Raw genomic sequence first — 13,195 nt, 5'->3', positions numbered from 1 at the left:
GCTCAACAATAAAAACTCAAACCTAGAGAATTGTGTACCTAATGCGAAAAAGTACGCTTTGCTTTTGTATTATATCAGTCCAGATTTTTAATTGTCGAAATTTAAAAAAAAACGTATTTTTTTTGTATTTCCTACGATATACCATTGGTATTCCTGGCCTATTTTGGCCTTGATGAGTTCTTTTTACCAACAAACAAATTAAAAATGAGGGTATAAATCACTAGTCATTTCACACCTAATAATAATTATAATTAATTTGTTCTTTTATTAATGAAAATAAGTTTGACAAATAAGCTTAGAACAATTAGATATGGTTAATATATTTTATTTAACATTTAATATGCAAATCACACATAATTAAAAATAAATAAGTTATGAAATGACATGCGTTTTCTACCTTCATTTCTAATTTCTTTGTTGATAAACAGTAAACAGTTTCTCAACAACAAAGGCTCTAGTACCTACTTATTTGTAAAACAATAGTTTTTTAAAGACATCAACGAAACCGTTATGTAATCAGACCGTTAATGTAAATACGCTTAAGAATATTTACTATGTGTAATACGTAGTAGAATCTTTAGAAATAGCAAAAACTAACACATGTTTACTATGTAAATTTTATTTTATCTAAACAAGAAAAAGATTCTTTTAGCTAGTTTTTTAAAACTAGTTCGCTTATATTGAAAGTTTTAAGCAACATACATAGTAATTAATCTAATGCGAGTAGCAATGATAATTTTATACAATAGATTGGTTACGTCCCTACAAAATTATTGCAAAAAGTGATACGAATAGTAAACTACAAAACTTAGCGCACGCATGCACAATTTTGTGTTTAATTCCATTATTTATTTATATAAATATAGTTTTTGCACTTCCTAAACACACAACTCTACATTGTAGACGATATTTAGGTATTATTTGTTTAAATAACGTTCGTTGTTGACCACAACTAACATTAAGATGTGGAAATTTTCTCTTTTGAGCGCCTTATTTTTCTTGACCTAATAACATATCTAACAGTATTTAACATCATTCCCGAGTAGTGATAAAGAGGTCATTCCTTACTAATCTATAGGAAAATTGTAGGTGGATATAGGTTTTCTATAAGTAATTCGGTTTAAAATTTAAATACAATGTTTAAGTGGGTAGAAAAAATTCACAAAAGCTTGGGCGACATTCCTATAATCAGGTTGAAAAGTCATTAAACAGAAAACAATTGCCTTTATATCAATCAAAACTACGCGTCAGTTGTGCCGACCGACTCAATACTTTCCGGCATATCTTGCCATTTAATTCTGTCGGTGTCCATGGGCTTTGCCTAGTATGGATAAATAAGTGGTCGACAAAACAGCCCTTATTTAGCTCACACACTCTGAGTCACCGGTGTATGCCGGGTGAAACAGTCTTGAATATGAACTATTTGTTCTCGTAATGACAAAGTGTGAGTCATTGCAAGAAAATTCTTCCAACAGGTGTAGGTTTTGTTTCGGTGTCGTATGTCGTATAATGTAAATTAGTTTAACATAAGTATCATTGCGCATTGTAATTCATACGTTTTCCTGATTGTTTTTGTCTTCTCGCTGTGGCTTTTGTATAATTGACTGGCAAAAAAATATGTCATTTGTTAAACGCTGGCATTCAGAAACTACGTAATTCATCACATGAGACATCTCGGTAATGATATATAATTGGATGTCCAGTGTGTATAACTTAAGCTGTAACCCAGAAAAATAGCCTGAATTGCGCTGGCATCTACATACATGTAAACAAAGTGCGATCGTTAGACGTGTGGGTTGAGGTTCCCCATTGAATCCAATTACGTTCTAAAACATAAGATTACATGTTTTTATGATACAAGGAGGCACAATGGATAAACGTGGGCTGTCTTTGATCACGATGTAGTGATAAAATTCTAACTGTTTTTTTTGTCTCTGTTACAGGGGCCAGTTCTCGAGCACTCTCGGCAGGTTCAGTCACTCCACGAGTAGACTAAATCCGGGCGAAGCAGACGAAGACTACTCGCGAAGCGCGCAGACTCTGCCGCGCAAATTACACGACCGCAAAGAGAAGACCACCGAAAAGCCAAGCTCCAGTAAGTACTGGCAACGGCTCACAAACAACAAGCGGTCTACTAGTGCCATAAATATATCGAATAACGTATCAACACCGCCAGAGGGGAAGATAAACGGGTATCCGCCTGGCCCTGCGAAGCCAGCGCGGATCTACAAGGGTCTCAACAGGAGCAAGAGTTTTGCTATGGGAGCACCGGAACAAGAGACACATCCACGTTACGTCACTGGCATGAGCAGAAATTATTCCACCATGTACAAATCAAATCCACACCTGAGTAAACTGGACGAAACCCCAGAACAATTAAAGAGTCCGGGTATAGTGTCAATCATCAATAGAAGCCAACGAGATTTAGCTGATGCGGTTTCACGAGAAACTGAACGTCGTCGTGACGGCCTATTTGGTGCGCGATACGGTAAAACAACGCCCGTGAACAACGGACATACAAACGGATATAATAAATCTTACGATGAAACAGACAAGAAGAAGATATTCCTCAAGGGGCTACGCGAGAGGGCTCCAGACCTATATCAGACATTACATGCGGATGACGATTCAGACGGTAGCAGATTATCATCCCGATACAACACGCCGTCGCCTCATTATAAAGAACGGATATCTGAGGAACGTAAAATACCATTGTACAAAACCGAATCCCTGAATAGAGAATCGAGTCCGTTCGTGACGCGCTTAGAAACGAGAATAAAAGCACCAGTGAATCGACGAGAGAGTAACAGCAGTGACAATTACTCTGAAACATACAGATACACAACGCGTTCAGCCAATCCTGAACGGCCTACTGTCACAGATACTGTAGAAACTGTTAGTAAAAAAGTGATCCCATCTAGAGACGGGCGGTCCAAGGAAATAATACAATCCAGAGAGGTGAATTCGGTGACAAAGAGTCGCGGTTACAACGAACCTCTCACGAGTACAAAGTACTATGAGAATGGCATTCGTAGTCCCCTCGGATATGAATCTAAAAATGGGGCAGCGCCATTGTATGCCGAACGAAGGAGAAGTAATTACAAATTATCTGAAAAACTGAGAGATTATTGAAAACTGAACGCGACTTGATTATTATTGCCATATTTTCATTTAACATGTTAGTGTCACACAGACTGAAAAGTTAAAATTTAATCACACGTTAAGTTAGTTTATCATTAACTGCATTCGTTAACATTTCATTGTTAATTTAATGTTAGTTGCTTCATGTAAAAAGTCATATAGCTTTACTAATTTTATTTCGATATTATTAATTAATAAGTGATCTAATTCCGTCCAGTAAAGAATTTCTAAACGATTATACCCTCTATTGTAATAACGTTTTCTATTGATGTATGATTTTATAATTTTGATAACATTGGATATGATAAGAAGAATTAAAATTATGAATTTTAATAATTGTACCCCAAAAAATAAAATGTGTTAATACGCAACGTTGCTGAAGTTTTATTTTATAAATTTTAATTTAATATGCGAGCAAACCTCGTGCTTGTATACTTAAACTCGCTTAGTTCCCATACCAATCTTTGGGTCCACTGAACCAATTTTATAAATTATTTTATAACACATTTGCTCGTGAAGTATCTCGCACATTACGCTCATGTGCTGTAATATAACTTAAAACGTTAATCGTCTGTCTAAAAATGAACAGTACTTTTTTTAAGACTTATGAATAAAATTAACTTTGTGAGATAAAATTTAATGAAAAGCCATTTTATTGTAAAAATGACAAGCGTATCAAAATGTCATCATAAGGAAAACTCGTTTTCAGAAAGTGTGTTCAAAGCGTGTTTCCTCGCAAATGTGTTATAAAACGTCTTATGACATACATGCGCTTTGATAATTACAGCCTCTGCTTTCTTACTGTAACTCTCGCCTTTGGCCATTCGCCTCAGCTGTAATTTTCAACTTACAACAAACACGAAATTCCTAAATCCGCTTGACGTAGAAATATGAAATTCAGCAGGGAAATGATTCATAGTTAGTAGACATCCGCTAAGAACGGATTTTGAGACAGGGCCGGATTAAGGAGATCTTAGACCGCTATTACTGGATATGACCGGCCACCAGTTTGATAACCTACGAAAGTTAAGTCGATTTTGTACATGTAAATCTAAATAATCGGGTCCTAGATGATCGAAAATTTAATAGATCTTTTTGTCATACAAAAATCAGGAAAACTATATGATGGGCGTTAGTGGATACTATTATACTATTATAGTAGAAAAAAAATACTGATGGTCATCAATCAATATTTTAAGTAAGTATGTACTTGAATAATGTAATTATTATTACTTCTCAATTCTCATTTTCTTACAAAAAATAATTGTGCTTGAAAATACCATTGCAATAATAATAATTATGTAGACAAGTTCATGCTCGCATCAGCATTGAAATCTATTTGTTCAAGTGTTTTTGAACTGTTTGCTAGCGAACGTTATTTTAAGTTCAGGTTAAAATTTAATCACACTTTACTTACTTACTTTTGTTCTAAAGCATACATTAACATTTCAATGATAAAATTATTTTAAGCGATATTGTAGAACGTAGGATTATCAAAAGTTAAACAATTATTTAGTAATTAGTATATCTTCTTCTTTTCTTTTCGCTGCGCTCTTATCTATATCTATACTTATAGTAAAGTTGGTCGAATTCTATACTTTTATTCGCAATTTCAGATTTTACTTATACCATTTGTAACACCAAACGTTACCGTGGCATAGAGTACTACTAGCGCCATCTAAAGTTTATACTTATAATACGAATTCTGAACATTTTATACATTCTGTATAATGAAGATATTTTAAATTTTTTCTTGGGGGGGCATTATAAAATCAATACTGAAGTTAAAAATATTTTTTTTTAAATTTTTGTCTGTCTGTCTGTCTGAAATGACGTCATGCGTCTTTCCCACGCTCTAGGGTTGCCAACTTTTTTACAAGAAATAAAGTATATCTCGCTCTTTCTTTTAAAAAAATGCAACCATTCCTTCAGTATTTTCTGACGTTGTCACTATCGTCAGTAAACCGACTATACAGACAACCGAGTTTTTTTTAATAGAAATCGTTCATATTTTGCAATAGGGGTTAAGTCGCGGGCGTCTGCTAGTAATATTAATATACCTAAGATTAGCACCTATCGGAATTTTACGGTACTATTTCAGATGATTGTTGAAATACTACGTAACGGTGGACTGCAGATAACGTTTGTTACGTAGTTACGTTACTTATAAATAGATGGCGCTTTGTTTGGCCAAATAATTTTAGCGTAACGAAAACATTGTGCAAAAAACCAGACTCATGAGAACATGTGATTTTAAATAAAATATTTTTTTTATTTTAAAATGAAATAAATTAAAATTCTTACTCCCTCGTTATTTCTATATCGATCGTTTATACCGCCACGTTTTCTTTAGAAAAAAAAAAAATATATAGCTAATCAAATCTTTCCACAAAAAATTTTAATAAAAAAAATACAACCGACTTCAAAACCAAAAAACGTAACCAGTAAACTAAAAAGCGAGAAATAACATCATAATATGTTCTACCTGCTGATCAGTATGAAGGCGGTGCTAAGCCGGTGATGTATTAATTCAAGCCATTTAGATTTTGCAGACAGTGTTGTTTCATGTGGTCCTGTCAGAAATGGCTTAAATCAAGACAACACCGGCTAAGCACCGCCTTCATACTGATCAGCAGGTAGAACATATTATGATGTTATTTCTCGCTTTTTAGTTTACTGGTTACGTTTTTTGGTTTTGAAGTCGGTTGTATTTTTTTTATTAAAATTTTTATTATTTTTCCATTTTTAGTGTAAAATTTCGTCTCAAACGAACACATCAGACCCCTAATGACAGTCACAACCCATCTTGGTACAAAATTCTCAGCAATACAAATTAATCAAGCCCAAGCACAAGGTAGCTACCGTACACCGTTAAGGGGTTCCCTTAATTGACCTTGGTCTCCATCATCAGACCCCTAATGACAGTCACAACCCATCTTGGTACAAAGTTCTCAGCAATAGAAAGAAAGAAAGAAAGAAAGAAAGAAAGAAAGAAAAGTTTATTTAGAATACACATCATACAAAGAAAAGAGAGAAAAAAAAAAAAAACAATAAATTAAAATACATTGCAACTTGCATGATGTGATCCTAAAAGGGTCACCACTCAGCATATTGCAGTGTCCGTGGGGACACCGCGCTGATCTTCCGTGGAGCCATTAAGGTGACGTTTGGACGGTATCGAGACGTGCGGAGCGCCTCTAACAAACATCGACAAATATTAAAAGAAGACAGATACGTAAATTAAATACAAAAATATTACTAGTAGAAACAAGTGGTAAAAATAAGCCAATACGAATTAATCAAGGCCAAACACAAGGTAGTTACTGTAAACTGTTAAGGAGTTCCCTTAATTGTCCTTGGTCTTCATCACCAAACCCCTAAATGATAGTCACAACCTATTTATGTGGAAAGTTCTCATTAATACAAATAAATCAAGCCCAAACACAAGGTAACTGCTATAAATCGCCGAGGACATCCCTCGTCTGTTTTATGGCTCCATCATCAGATCGATTTTAAACCTTCATGAAATTGTAGTGCTTAAAAGTACTAAATGGAAAAGTTGACGAACACTTTAGACACCCATATAATTTTCGAAAGTTCCCCTCAATTTCTCCAGGATTCCATCATCAGATCTTGACATGATGGCAATGGGACCAAATGGGGACTATACCGTTTCAAACAAAAAAAGAATTTTTGAAATCGGTCCAGGCGTCTTTGAGTAATCGGTGTACATACATAAAAAAAAAAAAAAAAAATACCGACCGAATTGAGAACCTCCTCCTTTTTGAAGTCGGTTAAAAACAAGCGCGAGTTTGGGATTTACTTACAGTTCGCGCGGCGAGAGTTTGGCTTTGACCTTCGGATGGAGGGGATTACTGCGCATGGGTACTGTCACGCACACAATACTTTTCCTTTTTTATGTACCAGGTTGGATATTTGAGTGGGTCAAAATTCATGTATAGTGATAATAATGCTAGAAAATAATACGAAGTAGATAAACTTCTTCATTTATTAAAACTATTGATAGTTATTTTACATATTTAAAATGTTTATACAGAGACAGCAATGAAAATTCTAAATAATTGTTTTTAATAAAATTATTTATTCCAAGATACATGTAAAATTGGTACATAAGAACAAAAGAAAACTTAAAATAATTATTAAATACAGTGTGTCCCTGGATAATCTGCAACACCAAAAGGGGGTGAAACTACACCAAAATGTAATTTAAAAAAGTTAACATTAAAAAAAAGTCTTAGCAGCAGTACTATTCAGATTCTGAATCAGTTAACGGTTTAACGCCTTCTATGAATTACCGCATGGGTCATTGGTGCTGCCGACGTTGCACGAAATTGTGCAACGTCTTTTGCTTGTTGAGGGTCCGGGTTCAGGGCTTCCTCGGTCGCAGTTGTCATCATCATCATCTTCATAACCATCATCAGAATCATCGTCTTCGGAACTATCATCGGCGCGAATTATAAATTGCTCGGTAAGTAAATCAACTACATAGTCACTCTTGGCGTACTCTTCTTCTATATCTTTTACCTTCTTACATATTTTTTCCCATTCCTGGGCACCCATTAAGGATACTTTTTCTTTGATAAGTTTGGTACATTCTTGTAAATTCCATTTAACATTTTTGCTAGCTACATATTGTTTAATAGTAGCCCATGCCATTTCTATGGGGTTGAGGTCTGGATGGTAAGGCGGTAATCTCAATATGCTATGGTTTGCTTCTGCTAAAATTTGATCTATTGAAAAAGTTTTAAATCTTTCTTTATTAGCTTTTATCATGTTGTACAATTGTGGCTTGAGCATTGTTGAATCATATTGTATGCCTTTATTAGTTAGCCAATTTTGCATATCGGCTTTTTTGGTATTGGAGGACGGTGCTAAATCCCATTGTTTATTGTGGTATGAGGCGTTGTCGACAACCACTACAGAATTGGGTGGTAGGTTGGGAATTAATTGTGTCCTAAGCCATTTTTCATAATTCTCGTAATTCATGTTGTCGTGATAGTCCCCTGTTTTGGTGCCGGCTTTAAAAGTTAATAAAGCATTTGGTATAAACCCAGCTTCAGATCCTGCGTGGACTATCACAACTCGTTGTCCTTTAGAAATGGGTTTTTTTAGTCCTTCCGTAGGGCAATCGCTCCAGGCTTTGGTTGTTGAGTGCGATGAATCTACGTAGGATTCATCTGTGTAAACAATGGGTCTTCCTTCTTGTCGATATTTTTTTATTTTTCTTAAATATTCAATGCGTTGTAATCGGATATTCGATGTTTCTATTAGTAATTTACGGTTGTTTTCTGTTTTTTTCCAGCGAAATCCTAACTCCTTTACAATTACACGAAGACTTGTTTCTGACCCTTTAAAGTTTATATCTTCCTCAAGTTTCTTTTTTAGTTTCCCAATGGTGGGAAGTTCATTATTCGTCTTGTGAAAATTGTGTAAACATCTTTTTATAACACCTTGGTCAAAATTATCAATATTGGTAACTGGTTTAGCTCTGGGACGTTTTTTTCCAGGTGTTCTGAAAGTAATTAGCAAATCGGAACTCTTGGCTTGATTTGCGATATTTTTTACAGTGCCAATTGAAGTCTTAGTGGCCTCCGATGTCCGTTTTTGAATCTGAGCTAATTTACTGACTACTCTATTTAATTTAGAAACAGTTTCCGTTTTCATTACCTGCAAAGTCTCTATAGTTTGGTTATTTTCCGACTGACTGAGTAAAGAAGCAACTTCCTCAATCTTACTTCGAATTTGCTTCAATGAATCGATACATTCGTCAGCTTCTTTCTTTAAAAAGCAATTCACGTCATATATCATTTTCCGTGCTTGCCTTTTTAAAACAATGTTTTTTTTACGCATTTTTAAATCACTTTTTAATATTTAACAAAAAAACTTAAACAAACAAACTCAACAAATAATAACAATCGACAACAATTAACGAAAATAGCAATTCATTTGTGAACGTGATTGTACAACAGGAGTGCGCGGTACGTCGTTTCGGTGCGAGAGGCAGGTAACGACTGGAGCGCCAATCAGAGCACCGCGCACCCGCCCCGCACCCCGCTAATGCCCGTTGATACCCAATTTCTGATTTCTGCGCAATAACGGTCAAAGCCAAACTCTCGCCGCGCGAACAGTACTTACTTTTTGTTCTAAAGCATACATTATACATACTTACATACGTTCTCGTAGTTAGGTATTTACCAGTGGTAGAATAATCACCAAAAATCGTCTTTTTGTGTTTGCTAGTAACATAAAATTGAAAATTTAAAAAAGGTCTGAAATAATTAGTAATTAAACTCTCGATCAAATCATCAATAGGTATTTCTTTTAGTGCGCATTAATTTGAGACCCACTCGAGTATATTTGCAGACATTCGGTTATTACTTTTACCCTTCACAACTTTTAAACGGCTCAACCGATTTTCATCAAACACGTCGATGGACACTCGTAATTAAGTCACCTTTAATAAAAAAAAAACTAAATTGAAATTTTATCTTTATCCGTTCGGGAGCTATGGTGCCGCAGACAGACAGAACTCGTCGTCATCAACCCATATTCGGCTCACTGCTGAGCTCGAGTCTCCTCTCAGAATGAGAGGGGTTAGGCCAATAGTCCACCACGCTGGCCCAATGCGGATTGGCAGTCTTCACACACGCAGAGAATTAATATAATTCTCTGGTATGCAGGTTTCCTCACGATGTTTTCCTTCACCGATTGAGACACGTGATAATTAATTTCTTAAAATGCACACAACTGAAAAGTTGGAGATGCATGTCCCGGACCGGATTCGAACCCACACCCTCCGGAATCGGAGGCAGAGGTCATATCCACTGGGCTATCACGGCTCACTGGGCTATCAGACAGAACTAATAATAGACAAACACGTAAATCATAAAACACCCCTCTTTTTGCGTGGGGGGTTAAAAAATAACAACAATCTGGTAAGCAGTTTATTTTAAAAATTAAATGAATCTTCCAAGAAGGAAGTTTCCATACGACCGTGAACAGGTTGTGGTTTTTAAGGTTCCACAATGAAATATGAGTCTCCGTTAAGTAGGTACATAGATTCATGAAGTTCGTCCATGCTTATATTAGGTACTTGGTGTACATAATATGACGTGTTTCTATTCAGGAATAGACAGACACCTAAATCATAAAATAACCACTCTTTTTGCGTCGGGGGTTAAAAAATAACAACAATCTGGTAAGCAGTTTATTATGATTACTATTTATTAGCGACCAAGTATTATTACTTGGTCGCTAACTATGGGCCTCATAAGAAGGCTCAGAGTCACACAGCGGGCGATGGAACGAGCTATGTTAGGAGTATCTCTGCGTGATCGAATCAGAAATGAGGAGATCCGCAGAAGAACCAAAGTCACCGACATAGCTCAACGAGTTGCGAAGCTGAAGTGGCAATGGGCGGGGCACATAGTGCGAAGAGCCGATGGACGTTGGGGTCCCAAAGTGCTGGAATGGCAACCCCGCACTAGTAAGCGCAGTGTTGGCCGACCCCCCACCAGGTGGACTGACGACATCAAGCGAGTCGTAGGGATTCGCTGGATGCAGGTGGCTCAGTATCGTGATGTTTGGAAGTCCCTACAAAAGGCCTATGTTCTGCAGTGGACGTCCATCGGCTGATATGATGATGATGATGATGATGACTATTTATTATTCCGCACGCCAGGTATTCAGAACTATTATTTTAATAAAAAGCACGGTTAACTTTATGATGGCCTCCGTGGCGCAAAGGTATGCGCGGTGGATTTACAAAACGGAGGTTTATAATAATACTATGGGTTCGATCCCCGGCTGGACAGATTGAGATTCTCTTAATTGGTCCAGGTCTGGCTGATGGGAGGCTTCGGCCGTGGCTAGTTATCACCCTACCGACAAAGACGTACCGCCAAGCGGTTTAGTGTACCGGTACGATGCCGTGTAGAAACCGGAAGGGGTGTGGATTTTCATCCTCCTCCTAACAAGTTAGTCCGCTTCCATCTTAGACTGCATCATCTCTTACCATCAGGTGAGATTGTAGTCAAGGGCTAACTTGTATGTGAAAAAAAATGAAGATCAAAGCAAATTTGATAAACTCCAAGTCATACTTCATCAAGTTCAGCTTAATTTACATGACTTTTATATATTTATAATGACAAGAGGATACTTTATCAGACTATGTTTATAAAATACACCAAAATCGCTTACGTAATGAGCAATTAAAACGCAATAATAAATGATAATGAGTAATTAATGAATCGGATATAACAATTTTATTAATACAATAAAATTATTAGTGACAGAGAATTTACAAATAAAGTTACACATAATAAATATTATGAATTATATAATATTAAGAATGGCGACCCCGCACTAGAAAGCGCAGTGTTGGTCGACCCCCCACCAGGTGGACTGACGACATCAAGCGAGTCGCAGGGATTCGCTGGATGCTGGCGGCTCAGGATCGTAATGTTTGGAAGTCCCTACAAAAGGGTTATGTCCTGCCATAGACGTCCATCGGCTGATATGATGATGATGATATAGTATTAATAATAACAATTAATAATGACACTCGTAATAGACCATGATTATTCGTAAACGCCTTGCTAAGAGAATTCAGAGCTGACATGAGATTTTTTAATTGTTTTTATCTAATGAAGCCATAATCGTGACATAAGTAAAATGTCAATCTATAAGTACTAATAATATAAAGCTGAAGAGTTTGTTTGTTCGTTTGGTTAAACGCGCTAATCTCAGGAACATGGCCATTTATCGAGGAAGGTTAAAGGCTATATATTATCCCCATATTCCTACGGGAACGGGAACCACGCGGGTGCAACCCTTTGACATAACCCTTTTGTACGGACTTTTATACATCACGATCCTAAGCCGCCTGCATCCAGCGAATTCCTGCGACTCGCTTGATGTCGTTGTAAAATCTTAAACTGAAAGAATTTTTCAAATCGGACCAGTAGTTCCTAAGATTAGCGCGTCCAATCAAACAAACAAACAAACTCTTTAGCTCTATAATATTAGTATAGATAGATATTTTATTTTAACATTTTTTTTTTGTTTTTCACATGTGCATCTTCGTTAGAGAGATAAGAAACCGCAGCTTATGTCGTTGGTAAACAATCGCTATCTTTGTAGTAGTAGTAAGTTGGTAAACTTAGTACTAGTAGTTGCAGTAGTATTAAGAGTGTGCAATATGTAATTTGGTGGTTACAAATGGTTTTAGATCTCAGATTCTGGAAAAGTTAGGAGCCTGATATTTGGGTAAATAATATTTCAAAGTGTTAGCTTCGTTATGACTATACAAAATACACAATTTGTAAAACTTTTCTCGATAGTTTATTTTTTTGAAAAATAATCTTTCAATCTCAGGAAAAGCAAACTTATTTTCTTAAATTTTCTATATTTTGGTTTTCGTTATGTTGTTTAATTTTAATTATTAATTTACTTGCAATTAGGTAAAAATGGTTTTGGCGCTCACGTCATAAAATTTGTGTCGCGCGTCAATCGCTCCGTGCTTTTCACTCACGTGAAACTTGAAAGTCATAATTCGGCGTCTCGTTTGCGCTTCGAATTTTATCCATATCGTACCGACGTGCTGCGCGCTCTTAATAGTAGTGACTAAATATAGCAGAAGCATAAAAATTAGGAATAATAAAAAATATCTTAACATTTAGAAGTTAATCCATTAAGAATGTAAAAAACTGAACAAAACACGTTTACAAAATTAGTTATCCAGTCTAAATTTAGTCAATCAAGTTTAATATTAAGTCTTTTCTCCAGTGCGCTGCTATTGTTTAGTTACTAAGCTGTATATCGCTTACATACTCATTAAGGTGCCTATATTATATTTTATACTAGTATTTAAAGTATTAACGTCTTTCTAATAAGATATCACATCACACTAATATTATAAAGGCGAAAGTTTGTGTGTAAGTGTGTAAGTATGTTTGTTCCTCTTTTAAGCTGCTACTGAAGCGATTTGTCTGAAATTTGGAATGGAAATAGATTTTACTCTGGATTAAAACAT

The 13,195-nt window shown here is 35.9% G+C and overlaps 2 protein-coding genes across 2 annotated transcripts in view; one reads left to right on the top strand and one right to left on the bottom strand.

The window, feature by feature from the left end:
- The window catches only part of LOC112047350 (uncharacterized), a 106,322-nt gene extending 102,810 nt beyond the window's left edge, over positions 1-3,512 (top strand). The window contains exon 12 of the mRNA XM_052885490.1: positions 1,944-3,512. Within this exon, the coding sequence (XP_052741450.1) occupies positions 1,944-3,132 (1,189 nt within the window). The 3' untranslated portion in view covers positions 3,133-3,512. The remainder of the gene's footprint in view (positions 1-1,943) is intronic.
- Positions 3,513-7,446: 3,934 nt separating this feature from the next.
- On the bottom strand, positions 7,447-8,970 carry LOC128198751 (uncharacterized). Its single transcript, XM_052885537.1, has one exon. The coding sequence runs from the start codon at positions 8,968-8,970 to the stop codon at positions 7,447-7,449; it is 1,524 nt and encodes a 507-aa protein (XP_052741497.1).
- Positions 8,971-13,195: the final 4,225 nt, after the last annotated feature.

The sequence above is a fragment of the Bicyclus anynana genome, chromosome 14 (assembly GCF_947172395.1).
Source record: "Bicyclus anynana chromosome 14, ilBicAnyn1.1, whole genome shotgun sequence".
Taxonomy (NCBI): Eukaryota; Metazoa; Arthropoda; class Insecta; order Lepidoptera; family Nymphalidae; genus Bicyclus; species Bicyclus anynana.
Note: the sequence above shows the minus strand (reverse complement) of the source record. Positions and strands in the feature narration are given on the sequence as shown.